The sequence below is a fragment of the Schistosoma haematobium genome, chromosome 7, assembly GCF_000699445.3.
Source record: "Schistosoma haematobium chromosome 7, whole genome shotgun sequence".
NCBI classification, from domain to species: Eukaryota; Metazoa; Platyhelminthes; class Trematoda; order Strigeidida; family Schistosomatidae; genus Schistosoma; species Schistosoma haematobium.
This window is the reverse complement of record NC_067202.1, coordinates 2,448,050-2,470,577: the sequence shown is the minus strand read 5'-3', so window position 1 is coordinate 2,470,577 and position 22,528 is coordinate 2,448,050. Positions and strand designations below refer to the sequence as shown.

Below are 22,528 nucleotides of genomic sequence, written 5' to 3'. Positions count from 1 at the left end.
AGAACAGCTTTCTTAGTCACATGCACAGGTCCTATAAGTGGTATCTCAGTGATATAGTTATGATAAATATTGTCAACATTTCCCTCAGAGCTAGGCAAAGTCCAAGCCAAATCAGATTTGATTCGGCTAGAGCTATTTGAATTTTCATACAACAGTAATTCAGGAATATCATCACCACGTTTTGTTCTTAGTTTAATGTACGGAAACAGTCGTTTTGGGTAGGTACGGATCTAACGAAAATTCCAAACCTTAACCAAAATATTTCAAGTTAGAGTCGACCAAGTATGCTTTAATGAGACAAATAAACAAAAGCAAAGTTAATTCCTAAGTGCGAAATCCACGACTTTTTTAAAACGCTCTTTATTCTCCAAGACTTTAAATGGGGTTGAAAGTCTGGAATGTATCGACTATTCTTGAACAAAACATTGCTAAGGTAATATTACCCACCAATAGGCCACTTACGACGATAATAGACATTGTGTTTTAGTGTATGAAATAAGGAATATGTTTAGTGTCTTTGACGAAAGCTGGTATTTCAACTTTCCGTTGCTCGGAAATGTTTCATCGGTCCTGTAGACTTCTTCTGAGGTTGCGCACTGTCTACAAACCGAGTGCTTGCTTTTCGAGTGGAGAAAGACAAATTTTGCCAGTTGCTACACAGAGGTCTGTCATTTACAGGTAAGTGCCCTGAAATAATGTAAGTAATCTTAAAAGGTCGATCATCCTAACGAATCATGATTTGCCTTTGTTGTCTTTCAAACGTTTTATGTGTAAGTTTGTCAGCTGAATAATTTTACAGTTCAGCTTATCCTCCTCATCTCGTAATTAAGCTTCCCAACTTATCTCCTACTATGGAGACAGGTACGGTTGTAAGCTGGGCAAAGAACGAAGGCGATGAAGTATGTTCGCTCCTCTTTTGTTAATCTTCTAGGTTTCGGAAGGTGACCTACTTGCTGAAATCGAAACAGACAAAGCAACTATGTCATTTGACGCTAATGAGTCCGGATATCTTGCGAAAATCTTGGCCCCTGCTGGAAGCAAAGATATACCTGTCGGAACAGTATATTTTCTCTTTATGTTATTTTAATATTCTAGGCTCTATGTATCATAGTTCAAGACGAGAGTGCCGTTTCGGCTTTCAAGGATTATGTAACTGGACCAACAGTAAGTTGTCATTCATGTGTATTTCAATACCGTTAAAATATTTCCTTAAACATCTATATACTAAGTTCGTATTGTAGTATTAAAATATCTACCTCGGGGATAAAAATATACTTCTGAAGTTATCCATGGTATGTTGTAACACTAAGGCGTCCTCAATTTCTTTATAATTTGGTTCATTCGTTTACAGTCCTGACATGTACTGGTGAAATGAATTTTGAATTTAAATGTAGTTCAATGTGTAGGAAGTTAATCTGTTAGTTTCAGACGTAATTATTGTAGTTCTAATGGTCTTCAGCCGTATTAACCACATTCGAAAGACTTTTTCATGTTAATCAGAAAATAAGATGGATATTGTAAAATAAACTATAAACCTACAATTTAAGAAACAGCTGGATTTTTTTAAGTGAGTTTTATGCCTCTGATATCACTGTGGACGAACGTTTGTTGCAAATGTTTTGTACTTAGTAGGGTCAGGTTTTTTCTCCATAGTCTATAGTTAAACCGTCCGATTTTCAGCATTGCTTATTAATGATCATGATTTTTGTTGTTCAATTATGGATTTGTACTCAAATCACACTAGTAAGGTGGTAACTCTTGTCAAAGTACTCGGCTTTCCACCCCTATTTTGCAGATTTAAACTCCCGTCTATCTGCGTTTGGACAGCTGATTGGTATCATTACTATCCACTCAAACTCGAGTAAATAAACCTGTACTTTTTATTCAAACTACGTTTGATATTAACTAGCCAAGCTAGCTCCTGTCGAGTTTTTTCAACCAAAACCTCTGTGCAAGTTCTTAGAATATATTTTCACATCAATCGGTGGCATGATAAATAGTCCCAGTAAAATTTTGCGAAACATCAAGATGCAATAGAAGGTACGATTACCTCACTTAAAAATATTGAACTTCATCCTGCGAATTCAGTCACACATTCTTATTGCCCGATTGAGCTCTTAGCAGTAGACTACGCTGTCCATAATGATATGGAACGTACAGCGTTTGTTATTTGATTATTTGACATTTATTCAAACCTCTGTTCTTTGGGTAGTAAATCTCAACTATTTCATTCATTAGCTACAATCTGGAATAAAGTTAGTGAACCTCTGTAAATAACTGTCCATATGTCTAACTAAATAAGTGAACACTCGTGTCTATAAAAAATATATCATTATCCGTAGGTGAATGATCGTTGCTTGCATATTTGTTTTGATTGCCTCCACGTATAATCTTAAGTTCAATCGTTTGACAGATCATTTTTTAATTAAACACAAGGAATGTTTAATACTAGAAAAAATTGATCCGTTTCAAGTTACACTCTCAATGTTATATTAATGTGGTGTTTGCTACTGATGTCGACAGATATGTGGTATGTATCATCAATCGAAAGTGAAATGCGTCGAGGCAGAAGGTTAAGAAGATCGGAAGAAAGAATGAGGACAGAGACTGATTGGTGTGGAAATGAAGGAACAATCATGTCTGAAACGATGGATTGACATTTTTTTCAAATGAATTATTCACTGTATGATTCTCAGATTTTACTAAGTGATTCTGTGATTTTGTATGCAAATACATTCAGTTGTCTCCACTTGTGTTCTCGTTCACTACAATCTTAATATTAATATAGTTAACTCCCATCTATCCTTACTTATAATGCATGTGAATTAAGCCAATATTGGGACAATCCGAATAGTGTGTACATATGCGAATAAGGGATTGATCAATTGCAGTCCTAAACATCAATGGGAAGATTCAAGTAAACAATACCAAGTGAATTTAAACTTCACCCCATTGCACAAGCAAGTGGCTATCAGGACTCAGTAGCTAAGTGGATAACGCGATGGCGTTTGAAGCGAACGGTATTCAGTTCGAATACTCGAGCGAACGTCAACTCTGGGATGAGAGCACATCTAGCTGACGAGTCCCAAATAGGACGAGACGTGCGCCTTGGATTTCACTGCTAGCCGCTATCCATCTGTACTTATAATGTATCATATGGTTTTTGTAGATCCCATGCCTTCGTAATATTTCGTATAAAGCACATATATGCTTCATATATCATCTTTAAATTACAAGTGAGTTTATTTTTAAATTCTGTTCAGGAACAAGTTTCTACTCCGAAAACTGAAGTACCCAAACCTCAGGTCCCTCCTGCTGCTGCTCCTCAGCCCTCACCAGCTACACCTAAACCTATTACTCCTACTCCCAAAGCACCAGCAACCGGCGAAAGGGCTGTTGTTTCACCGTTCGCTCGTCGTTTGGCTGCTGAAAAGGGACTTGATTTGTCAAATGTAGTTGGCACTGGCATGTACGGCATGATTCGTTCGACTGACTTAAATCTTGAATCTATTGATCAAAAAGCTAGCACAATGACTGGTGGTCCAATGTTAAATTATGGAAAATTCGAGGATATTAATGTTAGCAACATGCGATCAGTAAGTGTGTTTACAAATTCATTGAGTGGATTTGTATTTTAGTTTCATGATATGTTTAGTACGATTGTGTTAAGACATAGGGTGTATTCCTACTCGACTACTTGGACTAGGTCCACAACTAATTTTCCAAGAGAGGGGTTTTGTTTTAGCGTACTTTGGATCTAGTAAAACGACCAGTGTTTATTTGTTATAGATCTGAAATAAATTAGTTTGAATATGTTTTATTCTTTTACTAGCGATGACGTTGAAAATATTGGGATTCAATCTCACCTCACAATGCAAACGATAAATGCAGAGTAGACATACCCGAGTTTATTCATTGAGATTCTCTAAAAATTAGTTTCACCGCTTTCGTGTCTAACCGTATTAGGCTTTCGCTCTTAGTTCGTTCGATTTCAGTCAATCGTAAACAATACATAACCTGATACATATGTGCATCAGCCCCAGTTGCTACACCATATCGACACACGGCGATGAATTCTGATGAATATCTGTAGATTCGAACACGAAATTCATTTCTAGAAATACAGCTTAAACAAAATTAGTTTGAAAGGAAGTTGATGATCATCTTTCTTATTAGAGAAGTTGTAGTGCAGTAACGCGTACTTTTATCCCAGAAAACTAAGAGGAGCTCGACCATGACTTGATTTCAGTTCACAGTGTCATTGAACTTTTGATCTGAGTTGTCAGATGGAATAAAGACCGTATGATTAAGGAATTTATTGTATCTGGTTTAAATCCACCTACTATTTATCTTTTCATCATTCGTTCTCAGCTGTTTTTTCTTCTTGAATGCTGTGTTAATGGGGGGAATACTTGTCTATTGAACTTTTCGGGGCCACACCCCGAGCCTTTGACCTAAAGGTCTGACCCACAAGGCAGTGGAGCATCGTGAGGAGATGCAATCCCATGGTAGTCGGTGACCAACGATTGGTTCATACGCCATTTGTTCCTTTACGATACTGGAGCCCATGTGCACCATTGGTTTGGAATCTGGTTAAAGCGCCGGACATTCGGTTTTCGTCCTCTCATTTTCGTAAACAACACCCGTGGTGTAAGAAGGCATTGAGTAGGACTTCCCTGGCAGAGGCTGTATACGCGTGGCCATGTGAGAGCATTTCGAGAGGGAGGGTGGGTCCACTCCACTCCCGGCCATACCAGGGCATTGGGGGGCATATTTGTTCTAGTTCCTATTCTATCTCTACCTATCTTTGGATTTACTTTTCAAAGCCTCATATGACCAAGAGAGTTTTATCAGTCTTCTAAAGTCTGACTTAATTTCGTGATGCTTTCTCTAAAAGCTATACATTAAGTCAAATAAATGTAGTATATTGGCGTGTGAAGATCTATTCGAAACATCTTTGACCAGACTGAAAAGATTACAATCTCATTAATCTTTGGTTTGTCTTTGAAATAATATCAACAGTCAGATAAGCACTGATCTCGAAATCGTATCTATATGAATGAGAGAAAATGTGTAATAATAGATGTTGGCTAAAACAGCTTTAGCCGCTTTGTTAGATGTAGCAATCCAGACGTTCCATTTTATTTAGCTCATCTTTCTCTGTCGTCGTATCCCATTTGTAATGATATAGGTAGGTTGGAGGGATTTTGTTAAATTGTGGTTTTTATCCATTTCAATCAACCCCAGCTGATATGTAACAACTTTTTATGTGGATTAATATAATCAGTATATTAAATTCTCTTGTCAGTTTTGCTCAATTGCGATTTTGTTTGATAAAGTGTACATATCCATTTTTCTGAAAGATGACTGTTCACACTTTCATGTCACTGTGACTTTCGACAATATACAATGATTGAACGAGATGGTATTATATGAAATTTGTTCGGTAAATTGTATATTAACCACATAATATTTTGTCCAACTCATGTCAAAGTTCATTGATTTTTCAGTAATCAACACTGTCACTAATTCTCTATGAATTTCTTCTTTGTATCTAAGGTAATTGCTAAACGATTAACTGAATCAAAACGAACTATTCCACATTATTATTTAACAATGGATATTCAAGTAGATGAAATTTTAGAAATACGCTCTAAAATTAATTCAAGTTTATCTAATTTAAACGACTCAAAATCTGATGAACCTGTGCCAAAAATAAGTTTAAATGATATTCTTATAAAAGCAGCATCATTGACATGTTTAAAAGTACCTGAATGTAATTCATCTTGGCATGGTGATTTTATTCGACAGTAAGTTGTTTGATATTGTTTGATAATTTGAATGTTTGTTTAAATTGGATTCAGCTTAATATATTTGTAGTACTTAATACTAATAGTTGAGTTATTTTATGTGGGTAGGGATATTCAGCTCCAATGGAACAATAGAGTATATGTGTATCCCAGAATAAGAATTTCGACGATCAGAGATCAGATCATAGATGGAGGGAATCAAAATAAATATACATTCACCTACGGACAATGATCAACCATTTATAGAAAAGTCTTAACGACTAACTCACTTCTTATTAAGGTTTGTACTAATGATGTTATCAAAAAATAAACAACGGGATAATTTAGTTTAGAAGACAAAACACCTTCGAAAGTTGGCTCTATTTGTTATTGCTGCGGAGTGCTTAACTAACGTCCTGGTATTGGCTACTTGAACTCACCGGTCGGATGACCGAAATAAGAACATGTAGACGATGTATGAGGGTTTATTTGACCCTCACAGTAAAGCGAAATGACATTGAAATACAGTAATTCTTACATTATTTAGTTATAGTCAGATTCCCGATCGTAGCTGCTGCCTTGGCGTGGGGTCAGGTTTACCTGTTGTGATAATTCAACCGAGCTATGTTAGTTGAAACACTTTTTTCCTTTAGGTCCTGCCATGCCTTGCAGATCAGTTGGAGAACGGTAAGACTAAAACCAGCAACTTAGGGCCGGAGGACGAATTACTGCTAACTGTAGAGGAGTATGACGACAGTAAGATTTTCCCTCGGACAACCAGCATCTGCAACGAATCTTGAGCATCTTGTGTAAACAACTGTTTATAAATACTTGTACTTTTTGATGATGGTTGTAGTTCTCAAAGTTTCAACTCTGTAGACGATCGTTAAGAGAAATCGATTTCATGTATTACTCACGTCGTTATAATACCCAGTATACAAAATCTTAATACTAGCACGTAAAACTCATTTGGAGGAAGCGTACATTACAACAGTGAGTCGTGCCATATTATACACCTATAAAATATGGACGTTTAGATTCGCTTACATGAATTTGCATGTATTCGGTAGTCACTGCTTTAGAACTGTCGTAGATCAACTGGTCAGTGTTGGATTTAAACTTTAAAAAATTCTACCAGGAAGTATCGTATGTTGTAACTACAATCTATGCAAACATGTCATTAACTCTACAATACTTGTTAGCCTGTGTTTTATAGGATAGGTAGCTAAGACAAATGTATATGAATGTACATAAACGGACAGATATCATCAATATAGAGCATGGGACAATTGTACTTAGCCCAAGTCTCTATACCTGATTAGCACGACGAGATAAAAATAACAAAAGTGACCGAAATAATGTAGTAATAATCATGAAAAAAAAGATTAATCACTAAGAATATAACTTGACAAGACAGGACTGGAAAGTATTGATCAAATGATACTGAAATTTAAGATCAAGAGGAAGATTTAGAATGAATTTTACTGCATCCATTGCTAACGACTCTAACCCGTCACCCATAGTTTCCAACCACTGATCACAGTTATCATGCAAACTTCAGTTACAGTTAGTCTGTATCTACAAACATAACCAACAGTCAGTGATGCCATAGCTTGATGCCACGCTTTGGTATATCCTCCTTTAGATTTCTTTCAACCTACCTCAGCACTAGCAAGCTTCACTCATCAAAGTAGTCAAGTGGTTAGGCATACGTTACACATGTACATGACCATTGACAGTAACAAATTCGTAAAAAATTGAAACTTCCATAGTAATTTTCACTTATTTTGCCTTTCTAATTCTTTCCTTTACTTTGTGTATGTAGATATCATACTGTCGATGTAAGTGTAGCTGTGGCTATTCCTTCTGGATTAATCACACCAATAATATTTTCTGCAGATACAAAGGTAACAAAAATTTAGTTGTTTAACTTAATATTTTTTTTCGGGTAAAGCAAAACTTTTCATTTTCAGACGTTAAAAAAGTAAATAGATGAATTCTGAATGTAAGGAGAGTTTATTTCTCAATTGAACTGAAAAGAAATATTTCTTTGCTCTTACTTACTTACTTACGCCTGTTACTCATAATGGAGCATAGGCCGCTGACCAGTATTCTCCAACCCGCTCTGTCCTGGGTCTTCCTTTCAACTTCTATCCAATTGTTGTTCATTCTTCTCATGTCTGTCTCCGTTTCTCGGTGTATTGTGTTCTTTGGTCTTCCTCTTCTCCTATGGCCTTGAGGATTCCAATTGAGGGCTTTCCTCAATGTGTGTCCTATCCACTTCCAGCGCTTCTTCCTGATTTCTTCCTCCACTGGAACCTGGTTTGTTCTCTCCCATAATAGGTTGTTGCTGATAGTATCTCGCCAACGGACCCGAAGTATTTTGCGTAGACAACTGTTAATAAACACTTGTATCTTCTGGATGATGGCTTTCGTAATTTTCCAGGTTTCCGCCCCATTATTTCTTTGCTCTAGTCGTTTATTTTCTAACAGTATTTTACATACTCGTAATAGTGAGATATTTTCATTTCACTTACACGTGTTACCCCTCGTAGAGAAGCATGGGCTGCCCACCAGCATTCTTTATCGAACTTTGTCCTGGTCAATCTTTTTTAGTTGTTCACAGTTGCTACTCATCCTTTTGATGTCTTTTTTTCAATTCTCGACGCAGTGTGTTCTTTGGCATTCCTCTGTTCTGTTTCCCTTCAGGATTCCAAGTTACCACTAGTTTCTTTTTTGTGCACATCTGATAATGTCTTAACCTACTGAGTTGGATAACATTTAGGGCTCCTATACCCACCAAGGTAGTCGTGATCGACTAACAGATTCTAACCTTGTGTCGCTGTTTTTCATTTTATAAACTGATCACCTCTTAAATTTTCCCATTGAGTCCCAATGAGTAATTTGGTTCTAAAATAGAATTGGTATACAGTCTAACCGACACAAACATTGTATTTAATGTTGATCAATATTTCTAGCATCTTGAATGGCTAAGTTACGCAATTCCTACAGACATTATGTCGAGATGGTGTTGTGCAAATACAGTTATCATTCAGTTTACAAGGTGGTTCGTGTCTTATCAACTAATTCCTAACATGAAATCAACTCATACCGACGGATTACATAAAGCCATAACTTAATTCATCAACATAAGTGTTATGAGGTTACCTCGTTAATTTGTGAAGTAAAATGATCTTCATCTCACTACCTTATCGTAACAGGGGTATTGTTTACGAAGTTGAGAGGACAAAAAGTGAATGTCCGGCGCTTTAACCGAGTTGGTGGGTACGGAAGGTCCACCTAGGGGAGTCGGAAAACCTTGATTCTAAACCAATGATGCACATGGACTCAAAGATTTAGAGAGAACAAATGGTGTATCAACCTATTTTTGGTCACTGACTACCATGGGACTCCATCTCCTGACGTTGCTCCACTACCTTGCGGATTAGACATTTAGATCAAAGGCTCTTGGTGTGGTACTATTCTAAGAAAACCACCTGCTTCGATGTGAGCACCCGGGCAGTATCCCAACCGTGACATAAATCGAATGACGAAGTGTGGTGCATATCTATTTGGTGCCTGCTTGTAACAACTACACCATAATATTACTGACATGATAATTGAATGCAAACTGCACTATAAAAACGATGATTATGGTAAAGTAACCCCCCCTCCTGAGATTTTCATCCGCATAAAAAAATTGTTTTCAATTTGTTTGTTCAATATTCATTTTCACTGTATCTTTAAATGGTTATTTCTTTTATTCAATTTATAGGGTTTAATACAAATCAATAAAGAAATGCGAATGTTAGTTACTAAAGCTAAACAGAATAAATTAAAACCTCAAGAATATCAGGTGAGTTAACTTTTCTTTTTAATTTTATATACTTTTGTATTACAATGTAGATTTTATTTCAATTATATGAAGATTAGTTATTATTCCTTTGTATTATGTAACGAATTAAATTAACCATAGAATAATACAAGAATATATTCATTAGGGCGTTAAAGAATGATAGTGTTGGCCGCCAAGTGCCCTGGTACGGTCGAGAGTGGGGAGAGTCCGCTCTCCCCCTCCGAATGCTCTCACATAGCCACATGTATATAGCCTCTGCCAGGGAAGTCCTACTCACTGCCTACTCGCACCACGGGTGTTGTTTACGAAATTGAGAGGAAGAAAAGCGAATGTCCGGCACTTTAACCGGATTCTAAACCATTGGTGCACATGGGCTCCAGTATTCTGCGGGAACAAATGGCGTATGAACCAATTGTTGTCTCCGGCTCCCATGGAACCGCATCTCCTTATGATGCTCCACTGCCTTGTGGATCAGACCTTCAGGTCGAAGGCTCGGGGTGTGGCCCCCTAAGAAAACCACCTGTTTCGGTTTGAGCACCCGGGCAGTATCACAGCCTTCATACATATCGAATGATATTTGTGTGGCCCATATGTATTTGGTGCCTCCTTGTACCAATATCTATGTGTTAATATAAATAAATAATAATAAATTCCAGTTAGTCATACCGTAGGTTCTGGAAAATCAACATACTTTTCAATGTCCGACTATAGCTGTATTCCTTGATCTTAAGACAGAGTTCGACTCGGTTGATTGTGAGGTTCTATATTAGTGTCCGTCATTTAAAGGCATATCAAAAAAGTACTTTAATCTTGTACAGGCTCTCTACTCGAACACCTCGGGTCAATTCAGGGCTTATGGCGAACTGTCATCAGAGTTGATTACTTCAAATTATATTCGTCATGGTTGTTTGCTTTCCCCACTTTTATTCAACTTTGTCATAGATATGATTTTAGAAGTAACATTCATCGTCTGACTTCTCAGGAGTTGATCTTTTATTAAGGGATTAACTTGTTAACTTAGAACACGCAGATGATATATTTTTGTTTGAAATGCAATCTTCTAACCACCTTAGGAAACAATGCAATGATGTTTAGGATGCGGTTTTCTCCAGGACTGGCTTGCGTCATTGGCTGGATTTATGATAGGGAGTCAAGATTCTAAACGCATCGATCGCTTCACTTATCTTGAGAGCCTAATCACTTCTGATTGTCTGATGTCTGACGATATCTCGGAATGAATTCAGAAGTCTCGATTGGCTTTTGGCCAGCTCTTGTGGGTTATGGGAGATATCCGTCTCTCAACCAAAAGAAGTTCGCTCTGTTCCATTTTATGGGTGTGAAAAATGGCCATTAAGAATGGAAGATATTTGTAGGTTACTAGTATTTGATCATAGATATCTTCGAAACCTTACTCGTATATTTTGGGACCATCGAGTAAGCGATGTCTGTGTTGGGAATAAGGTACTAGATAAGGATAATTAAACGATTGATGAAGTGGTTGACACATGCGTTACGTATGCCTAACTACCTCCTAATTCGACAGGTGATGTTATCTGGTGTTGTGAAAAAAGGTAGGAACAACTAAACCAAAACATGGCATCAGTCTACGAAGTCATTGACAATTGGACTAAGCCATTTTAATAAGTGTAGGTTACCGCCAGCTAGTTGGGGTACGCGTGGTTGTTACAACCGATTGTTAAAGACTTCGGATGACACGGCTAAAAAGTGTCTGCAGTGACGCAGGTGCATCAATTATCTGTCTTCCCACAAATTCTGAGATCCTAAATTCACCAACTTTTTTGTTTTTATTTTACTAATTTATATTTTCTCGAATCATATCTTTGATACCTAGTACTTTCTATCACTATTGATATTGTTCCTACCTCTATTACTCTGGGATTCGCTTTAAAAATTCCATCACTGTGCTAATAGGGTATGGCGGATCGAACCGATGTACATACGTACAAGGTCCTACGTTGCTACTCACTAATTATACTCAACATGAAACCTAGTGTATGTTTTAGAAATAGAATATTTAAAAGAGAACTTAGTGAATGCATCTACATTATTGTCAGGGATTTTCGGTTGCATTTCATTAGACATTCCAAGCTACAAATTATTACTGTCTTTCTAAATGCCACCGAAAAGTGTATTCCTTTCTAGATAGTTTAAACAGTAGTATTGAGTGCTTTCATGAAATTGAATAGAAGCTTTAAAGTATACAGCAAAATAGTTGAAAGTTAAGTGCTTTAGTCAATTAGCCGTAGTGTAATTTGAAGCTCTCGTACATAAAAATGTAATGTGTGAGATGATTAGAAGTAATCAGTAAGAAACTTTGAACTTAGGTTTCATGCTAGTCAACACTTGTCAATAAGACGTACCTGTAATCTTTAGGAGAATTAATACTGTTTGTGAGACTCGGACCGTATCATTCAGTTTTACATTCTTAGATATTACTACTAAGTTATTCAGGCCTCTATTGTTCTTCTGTAAATGAAGATATGGCATACAAAATCATTAAATTAAACATTTGAATTCCATAATTCACTTATCAGCTTTACTTACTTACTTACTTTTCTTCTTTGACATCAGGCATTCTTTTTTACTTACGCCTGTTACTCCTCGTGAAGAAGCATGGGCCGCCTTATCAGCTAATAAGTACTATTTCATTAATTGTTAATAATTACTCTTCAATTAATTATTGAATTTTATGAATAGTATCTCAGAATACTTTCAATACATTTAATATCTCAATTGTTTTTTTAATTATTTCAGGGTGGAACATTTTCAATTTCTAATTTGGGGATGTTTGGAATTACTAATTTCTGTGCTATAATTAATCCACCTCAAGCGTGTATTCTTACTGTAGGTAGTACAAGACCAAAAATTCTACCAGATAATAAAAATCCTAAAGGGTAAATTTGATCAAATATTTTAGTGTATCTATATATATACGTGTGTGTGTGTGTATGTACGTGAATTTGACTTACATTTTTGTGAACAATAAGAAAATTTCGATAGTTGAGATCATGAGTCAATTGAAGCTAGACCACCATGGCAAAACTGGAAACACTCGACCGCCTTTTCATCCTACTGTGGGACTCCTTAGCAGTGAGCATCCACGACCCCACCCCGCGAGATTCGAACTCAGGAGATATCAGTCTCGCACGCGAGCGCCTAATCTCTAGACCACTGGTGTAAATGTCTAATTTCAACTAATCCACGAAATCGAGCGACACATTCGCCATTGTTATCAGTGAGTTACTATCTCATAACAGACCCGGTTGAACTGTACTGGTCACTGCTTCTCAGTAGAACTTCAGGAAATAGCTCTTGAAACCAGTCACTAGTGAGCATATGCTGATTAGTATCAGAAGTTTCTATTGTGGATATTATGGTAATTTCAGTAGTTGAGATCATGAGTCAATTGAAGCTGCAAGTTATGTCTGGTAGTTCGCGTCTATTCAGAAGGAGGTGTTTTGTGTACTACTAGGTGACCATGAAGAGTAGCAAAATTGAAAAGAGTTGAAAAAGAGAAGAACAAGAGAAAAAGTAATCACACATACAATTCACTTACATTTACTATTGAATTCAATAAACAATAATCAGCAACGACTCAAGTTACAGATTTAAGACAATCTTGAAATGGAAACTAGAAGTGTACAGCTGATATCTGTCACACAAATATCATGATTAATAAGTGATGATTGTCATAGATTTTCATCTTTTTTTCTTCCTCTTCATTTTGTATTGTTTTATCTTTTGTAGATTTAAAGAAGCGAATATTTTATCAGTTACATTATGCTGTGATCATCGTGTTGTTGATGGAGCAGTTGGAGCTTATTGGCTTAGTGAATTTAAAAAGATTTTAGAGAATCCAGCACTTTTTCTTATTTAATTAAACTTTTTTTGTTTGTTAATATACTCATAACGGATGTATTGTTCGTCTTCTTTACACTGTTTTCTCTATATTCACTCAATAGAATATTTAGTAGCATAACAACAAGTACATGAATAGATTTACACCCACCTTACATCCCCACCCCACTTATCCACACACACACACACACTTGAAGATCATTGTATTATCTGGATTAGGTGTAATATGTAAGTTTTTTGAAAACAAGTTTATTACAACATTAGTTATCATATCTCTTGTTGCTAGGATTGTCCACTTAATGTATCTTTCTTTACTATTCTGTTTTTGTTGTTCACTTTGAAATGTAACCTTAGACTATAGTTATTTATACAGGGAATTTTTGTTTTTAGAAAATTGAATTGTATATCATGCATGGTTATACTATGTGTTATTAAATTTTCTATTATATGCGTGTGTGTGTGTATATATATACGAAGGTGGTGTATTTCTTTCCTTTTTTTGTAGCTATGTAAATAAAGGTACACATGTTTGTATTGGTTCAAATTGTTATGATTTTATATATGTATCAGAGTAACGAAATAGTCAAGGTAGTAGATAAGATAGTGGAAAAAATGAAGTATAATCAATATGATTTGAGAGGAAAAAATGAACTTGTAGAGTAAAGATTATGAAATACTTTTGGAACTTAAAATTTTGAGTAGGAGAGTAAGAGTTAATGGTTCTGAGTTATTGTGATCGATTTTGAGTCATGACGATTAAAGTTTCCAACGGTTAATTACAATAATCATTCTATCCCCAATTAAAGTGGTCGAAGGTTCCAAATGTCCTGGTATGACTGAAGGTAGGAAAAGTTCACTCTCTGTCGAAGCGCTCAAATATGGCCACGTGTATATAACAATTACCAAGGATGTTCTATTCATTACCTTCTCTCATCAAGAGTTTTGTTTGCAAAATTGACAGGACGAAAAGCGAATGTCGGGTACTTTAACCGTGTTGGTGGTTACGGAAGGTCTACCTATTCAAGGGTGTTGTTTCAAGCGAATACTTCACTCCCTTGTGGATGGGAACCTCTTCGTCAAAGTCTCGGGGAGTGGCTTCCTCAAGAATGCACCTGTTTTGGTTGGGGCACTTAGATAGAGTATCCCAGCCCTCACGCGGATTTCGTATAGCGCGTTTGTATTTTGGTGCCGCTTTGTACCAGTGTTTGTGTGTATAAATAAATAAATGGTTATTTTGAACCTACCAACATGGCTCAGTACAACAACTAATGAATTCATGGACTGATCCTATATTTTGGTTTGGCCTCTCCTAGTTTTATTCCAATCTACTACAATAAACAACATCGCTCGTCGAAGTAGGACATTATTGGGCATACGTAACATGTCCCAAACACCAATCGTTAATCAAAATCCCCTATCTTATCAACTGACTTACGTGTTACTATGTGTTTAACATCAACGTTCCGCACTCGATCATCGCAGTACACAAAACAACGCTTTGATAGTATCTACAGTCAAATACTAATAAAATACAAAAGTGCTTTGTTTCTAAAGTCCACGTTTCAGAGTCATAAAGTAGAACAGAACAAATTGTTACTGTTATATCCGAGCGAAGATTAAATCACGAGTAACTTCTGAGACATACGAATTGACTAATATTATTTACATATTCTTATGGTATAATTATTCAATAATTAGATTATGTATATTTATATTCCTCTTATTATAAGCTTTATTTTGACCTATAATTTATTATTGTACGATTTACGGTTCTTAAGTTATGTTCAGTTTATTGACTACTGTCTCCCATGTTCACAGCCACTTTTTGGCTCAATTGTGTATAAGTGTTATTTCCTATTTTATGGTGCGTTGCGGTCTGTTTGCTTGATATATAAACCCAATATGTCTGAAATAAACGATTCGATTCGCAAGTGAAAGCTGGTATTGGTGTTCTGGACTCGAATGGACGGGCTAGGCGGACATAGGACCAAATAAGTACGCTAGACTGCCCATACCGGTCGAACGTCATTGGTTTGGCACGGTGCTAAGATTGTTTAGGTCGTATTTTGATTGGTGGATAAACCACGTTATAACACGCTGACACTTCAAATATTCTCAAATTGTAAATAAAACATCTTATATGCATATACTATAACTTTTGAACTAAGTACAATCAGTGATTAATTAGGCTAATTATATTGACATTCTACTATGTCAGTGGTTGAGATGTTTTTTTTTTAACAATTTCCTACCAAAAGTATGTGTTAAGATATATGAATGATAATTCCTCAAAGTAATTTACAGTTTCGTGAATTGGTTGAGATTAGACATTAACACTGTTGGATGCCGGCTCAATGGTCTAGAGGTTAAGCGTTCGCGCGCGACATTGGAGGCCCTGGGTTCAAGCCCCGCAAATGGATGAGCAGTCCCACAGTGGGACGAGACAGCTGTCCAGTGATTCCAAGTTTTCACTGGTGGTCTAACATCAATCGGTTCATGATCTCAATCAATAAAATATGAGAAATATTGATAATATTTACAAATGTTTGAATGTAAACTAAGTACCTTATTCGACAAGCAGATTCCTATATAATATGTACGTTAAATTTGAAATATTCACTTGATTTTCTGTTTCTATCCGTGAATAAAATGGCATCGTAATTACATGTACTTATACATATGAGGAATATTTTATTGTATTAGATCATAGAAACTGAAATGGTTTGCCTAGGACAGAGTTGGATGGAGTATACTGATGGACGGCTTATCCTCCTTCACGAAGTGTAACAGACGTAATTAAATAAGATCATAGAAACAAAATGTCTACATATTTTCAACTATATGATGACAATATTTTTAAACGAATCATCTTTATTCAACAGGCTTATTTAATTAGTTATCAAAGAAGAAGTATGATTTACATATCATGTCTTATGTTCGTAACACGTAGAACAGTGTTAATCTCGATTGATCGAAGTAAATCAATCAGTCATAATTAAGTTAAACATCCACCATTTAAGATAATTTGATTGAATCTCATACTGGTTATTACTCTGATTCCTTTTGATTTAATTATCAATCATGAGATTGCAACAGTTTTATATAAACAACAACATTAACCCTTGTTATTGACTCATTTTGTTGTACTACTACTTGGTTAATCGGTTGTGATAGAACAATGAATGCGTATAATTGAAATTGAGGAACAAAATATGAAAGTTTATCAGTTTAATTGTGAAACTGAATTGAATAAGTTGGTTGAACATTTTCATAGTGTATAGTCGAGCTACTGATTCTAGTGGGGTTTCACTTCTCTGTGTTGAATGATTTAATCTGATTACGCTTTAAATGTTTATTCATATCAGATCGAAGATGAATAGTACAAAACAATAGTACCAGTTAATGATTGTAGACGGTCACGAATTGATAGAAGTCGACAAATCCAAACTAATAGATTCTATATTATATAGTATCCTAAACTACAATCAAACAATATTGATTACATTCTTATTCTTAATATTCTACTCTTTTGTCCCTTAATTATTTATTTATCTTAACACATATTGGTACAAGGAGGCACTAAATACATATGCACCACACAGGTCTCATTTGATATGTGTGAGGGCTGGGATACTGTCCGGGTGCTCAAACCGAAGTAGGTGGTTTTCTTAGGGGGCCACACATAGAGCCTTCAACCTGAAGGTCTGATCCATAAGGCAGTGGAGCAACGTAAGGAGATGCAATCCTATGGTAGCCGGAGACAACAATTGGTTCATACGCCATTTGTCCCTTCGGGGTCCTGGAGCTAATGTGTACCATTGGTTTGGAATGAGGGTTTTCCAACTCCCCTAGGTGGACTCTCCATGTCCATTAACCCGGTTTAAGCGCCGAAATTTCGCTTTTCGTCCTCTCAATTTCGTAAGCAACATCCGTAGTGCGAGAAGGCAGTGAGTAGGGCTTCCCTGTCAGTGGTTGTATGCACGTGGTCATGCGAGAGCATTTCGAGAGGGAGAGCGGACTTCCCCTACTCTCGGCCGTACCAGGCCATTTGGGAGCAGAGTAATAATACGCATACTTTTCTGATTCGAGTACAATAACTTATATCGATGAAAATCAATACTATTTTATTCATTGTCTTAGTTACAATATTAATATTCATTATACAATCTTATTATTAATTTATAGAATTCTTCTGAACTAATTCAATGAATTATTAACCTTATTGATTGTTTTCACTTCATATTCAGATATGTAGGTTACTGACTAAAGTATCCATGTGTATTTGTATCTATGCGTGTATGTATATAGAAATAATCAATTAAACTACAAGGTCACCTTTATGATAAATGTTTTTCGATAAATATTCATCTTATTTGTTTTATCTGTAATGTTAGATAAAATCATAAAATAAATAGTTTCATAGGGACTCAACATGGATACTAATTTTGTACATAAGGTGGCTTGTTTGAATATCTGCGGTACACTGTTCCTTCCATCGAGATATTTCAACAAGTTATCTGTTTTTTTGTGTTTGTTTTTGTTGTAACGGGTGGGATTGCAGGTTTTGATAAGCAGCGTTTATATCGATCGATTACAGTGACAACGTAAAACACGTACGAACAACTTAGTGTCCTGATTGGTTCCGCTTCCCTGTCTAGCCCAGCCAGTTGAGTCTAGAACGTAAGTCACAGCCTCTGAGTTATGAATCATTGTATTTCAGACATACTCTATTTATATACTAACCAAACAAACCACATCGTACCATAAAATAGAAAACAACATTTACACGATATTTAACAAGTGAAACAAAGTTTACAACCTTTCATTGTACAATTTACAAAAAAGCTTGAGGTGGACCAAAAAGTATATTAACCGAAAAACAGTAATAAAGTTATTACATTCCAAAGGTAATGTAGCAATCAACAACGCATAAGATAATAACACAAATAAAAGTTTAAGGACGTTACTTAAATCAGTAGGTTGGCGTGTGTCTTGTTGGTTTTGGTACCAGAATCCACAACTATAGGTAAATAATAATTCCAATGAGACGATATGGCTTCAGTAGTATATCCGAACGTAGAAGGTAATGTGAATGTTACAACAGTCTATAAATATAGATGATAGTTAATTAATCGTTCCATTATCATATCCTCAGGTGTTATCGGTATTTGATGATATGCCCGAACTAGGTCTAACTTCGAAAAAACCCGTTTTCCATGTAAGTTCAATGAGAAGTCGTGTAAGTGAGGAATGGGGTATCGATCCGGAATAGTCAGGTTGTTTAAACGACTGTAGTCTCCACAGGGGCGCCAATCTTGATCCTTCTTCGGGACCATATGTAGTGGGGAAGCCCATGGGCTGCTAGACTGCCTAATGATGCCTAGTTGCAACATGTGCTCGAATTCTCGCTTAGCAATTGTCTTCTTGGCCTGGTGCGTATTGGAGAGCATGTGGTAGTAATGTGATGTACATAGTGGGTGGTGCATTCGTTTCGATAATCCACCCTGGTAATGCACTCAAATTTTGACAAAATGTCAAAGATTTTCACAGGTTTTATCATTCGAACTCCATGAATAGCTCAATCGAAAACATTGTGGTTGTTGGCAATATGCATTGAGAGGAATGAACATTATTCAGATGTCGATTCCTGAACTGCTAACATCTAACTGGGGATCACTCAATATTTGCCGTCAGGATCGATAAAGAAATAAGAAAAGTAAACTTGTTGAAATACTTTTTTTCACTGAGAATTCTATATTGTACCAATAATATAATATTGAATAAAGCTAATAATAATAACGGACATTGTTTCAACGAAGGTATTCAGTGAAACATCTTAGCAATATCCCTGCTTCTCTTACCCTCCAGATAATCAATTTAGCAGTAGTTTTACATCTACCTATTTCTATCTTACATTGATTATTGTGTTCTTTTCGATCATTTTTACCTAGTTGATTATTGGTCTTCCAGTTATTAATATGATCTACTTCCGTTTGTGTGTATTGAGAATTCTCGATACTCTTTCCCCAATTTTATACAAACTATTGAAAAAAGCCCGTGGAGATTTTGGTCTAGAGTGGAATCAGTCTTATTTCACAGATTTTTTTGTTTTAAACAAATGGGAAATTGAAACATCATTAATTGTATGCTACATCTCTGATGTTTACTTCCCCCCCTTTATCTTTTGTTCATTCCATTATACTACTTGTAAACATTCAGTAACTAATTCATTATCAACTTTTTTTGACAATTGAACATACCGTGGTTCCTAGTTGTTATGCAACAGTTTTAAGTACTTACATAAATCTATAACATGACGCAATGTAGATAACCCTGAACGATGATTCCCATAATACTAAATGTCCAAGGGGTTTTTAACTGACTTGCATTTGTTAAAAAGTAACTACTACAAACTCCACAAGATCTTAGTTTAGACAGAACTTTCTATCGATTAATTCAGGTTACTAAATATTAGAAAACTTGATAGTAGTAGTATCCGTTCTTCATCAACCCTATAAACAATCCATATCAAGTGACCTAGAAAAGTACTACAATAATGAATGTGGTTTTATAGTTGAGTTCACGAGTCAATTGAAGCTAGACCACCATGGAAAACCTGGAAGCACTGGACGGTCGTCTCGTCCTATTCTGGAACTCCTCAGTGACAGTGCGTATCCACAAACCCGACTCATGAGATTCAAACCCAGGACCTATAAGTCTCTTGCACGAACACCTAACATCTAGTAACCTAATTAACTGACTATACATTAAAACAAGATGATTTCTATGAAAGTTATCCAAGGTTATGTCATTTGATTTTATAGATTATATTATTTAAAATTAATTTGTCACACTATGAACTATGATGATAATAATCGGAATAATGGATAATCGAGTCAATTATCTAGAACTAACGGACTAACTTATTAGCATAGATGCTTTCAGTTGATTCGATACAATCATTTGTGTAAAGATTTCACTTTTCCTTCCTCAAAATCTCTTTATACATGTATGAGTTAGTACTGATACCTTTTAAACAAGTTATCATCACTGAATCCAGTTTGTGAGAGTATTCATACAAACATGGAGGTTTAGTCTCTAGAATAGTTTGATGAGTAAAGTGAGTCTGTATTAGGCTCAACAATAATCTTAGGGTCCTGAAGTAAAAATCGATTTTTGAACTTAGTCGGTTCATTCATCTCTCTTAAGTGAACTTCTAAAAAGCCAGCGGATTTGGTTTAATTTGCTATTAATCTGTCACATCCTATTATATGGAGTGTTGAATAGTTTTTCTTCTTTCTGAGCTGGGTGGTTTGATAGTAAAGCTTTCATTGTCCATCTCGACAGCATTGTCAACCAATACTTCAATAAGAAATGAGTTCTTGGACTTTCTTCATGAGCGATTATAAAGAGCTCTTAACAGCTTATTTGTTATTAGGATGTGCGTGTTAATGAGGAAGAGAGTGAAAACTTCACGATTAAATCATCCAGCTTAGAGAACAAAACATTTTAAAAATTCGGATCGTGATCTATAAAAAAATTCCCTACCATCTTAATGTTGGATGGACTTTGTGTAACAAAATCCCTAATTGTAATGCATTTGTGATGTATGCTACTTATGTTGGCAGATATGAGTAGTATGTAACATCATTCGGAAGTGGAAACCATGTCAACAGAAGGCTGAGAAGCTCGAATTGAAGAGAATAGAAGTGGAAATAAAAAGGAATTATGAACTGGAAGAATCATACAGAATATGAAGGACAAATGATGGAAATGAGCAAATTAAGTATTCAATGTATAGTCCTCATATTTTACCAACAGGATCTGTAATGTATTTAAGTACATTGGTTGTCACCATCTTTGTTCACTCGTTCACTACACATTCAACAGTTACATATGTAACACTTTACTGTACGTGTCAACTACTGATATACCATCAATCCAATGTAGAATGATAAGTACTACTGAATCAATTCTACAAGTATAATTTTTCTTATTGATTTCAATGAGGTTATAAATAATCTGAGGACCAATCAGAAGTTGTTGTATTGAATTAATGGATCAAACTGAGTAGAAGTAGTAGCATACATTTCATCATGAACATTTTTACCGTTATTTTACATTTAAATCCTTTCAACTGAAATTATTATTTATTTATTTAAACACAAACAGTCGTACAGACTCCACACTCTGTCATTCGATTTGTGTGAGGGCTGGGATACTGTCCGAGTACCCAAACCGAAATAGGTGGTTTTCTTAGAGGACCACACCCGGAGCCTTCGACCTAAAGGTTTAATCCACATGACAGGGGAACAACGTAATGAGATGCAATCCCATGGTAGCCGGTGACCACCGATTGGTTCATATGCCATTTGTTCACTCAGGATACTGGGTTTTCTAACTCCCCTAGGTGGATCCTCCATATTCACCAATCCGGTTAGCTCGCCAGAAATTCGCTTTTCGTGCTCTGGATTTCGTAAATAACACTCGTGATACGAGAAGGCGGTGAGTAGGACTTCCCTGTCAGTGTTTGTATGCCCATGGCCATATGAGAGCATTTCGAGAGGGAGAGCTGACTTTCCCCACTTTCAACCGTACCAGAGTATTTGGCGGCAACTGAATTGAATATATTTCTGGAAGTACTTAAATGAATGGTACTTATGTATTTGTATTAATTGAGATAAGTCTTATGAAAGTTGAATCTAACATTCGTATCGCCTCATATGTATCTTCGATCCGATTGCTTATGATTGTTAAATGGGAACTATTGTAATTTTTATGACACGAAGTATGAACAAAAGACTGATACAAATGTGGATCTATCGACTCTTTATGTCGTCCATAATGATCGTCATCAAACAAAAATACCCTCATTTATATTCTGGTTTATACACACATTATTAGATAAAAGGAAGGATACATAGTTACTGAAAGACACCCACATTGATAGCCCCATCCCTGTCATACTGAACGAAGTTTATACTGACCTACAACAATATCATCT

The 22,528-nt window shown here is 36.0% G+C and overlaps 1 protein-coding gene across 1 annotated transcript; it reads left to right on the top strand.

Annotated features, from left to right (window-relative positions):
• The first annotated feature begins 393 nt into the window (after positions 1–393).
• Positions 394–15,710, top strand: MS3_00009425 (uncharacterized protein). Its single transcript, XM_012943062.3, has 12 exons — positions 394–433; positions 474–678; positions 715–770; positions 805–899; positions 932–1,060; positions 1,096–1,164; positions 3,264–3,596; positions 5,560–5,810; positions 7,615–7,696; positions 9,565–9,645; positions 12,421–12,560; positions 13,414–15,710. Exons 2-12 carry the CDS (start codon positions 557–559, stop codon positions 13,541–13,543), a joined length of 1,488 nt encoding a protein of 495 aa, XP_012798516.2. The 5' UTR covers positions 394–433; positions 474–556; the 3' UTR covers positions 13,544–15,710.
• The last annotated feature ends 6,818 nt before the right edge of the window (positions 15,711–22,528 follow it).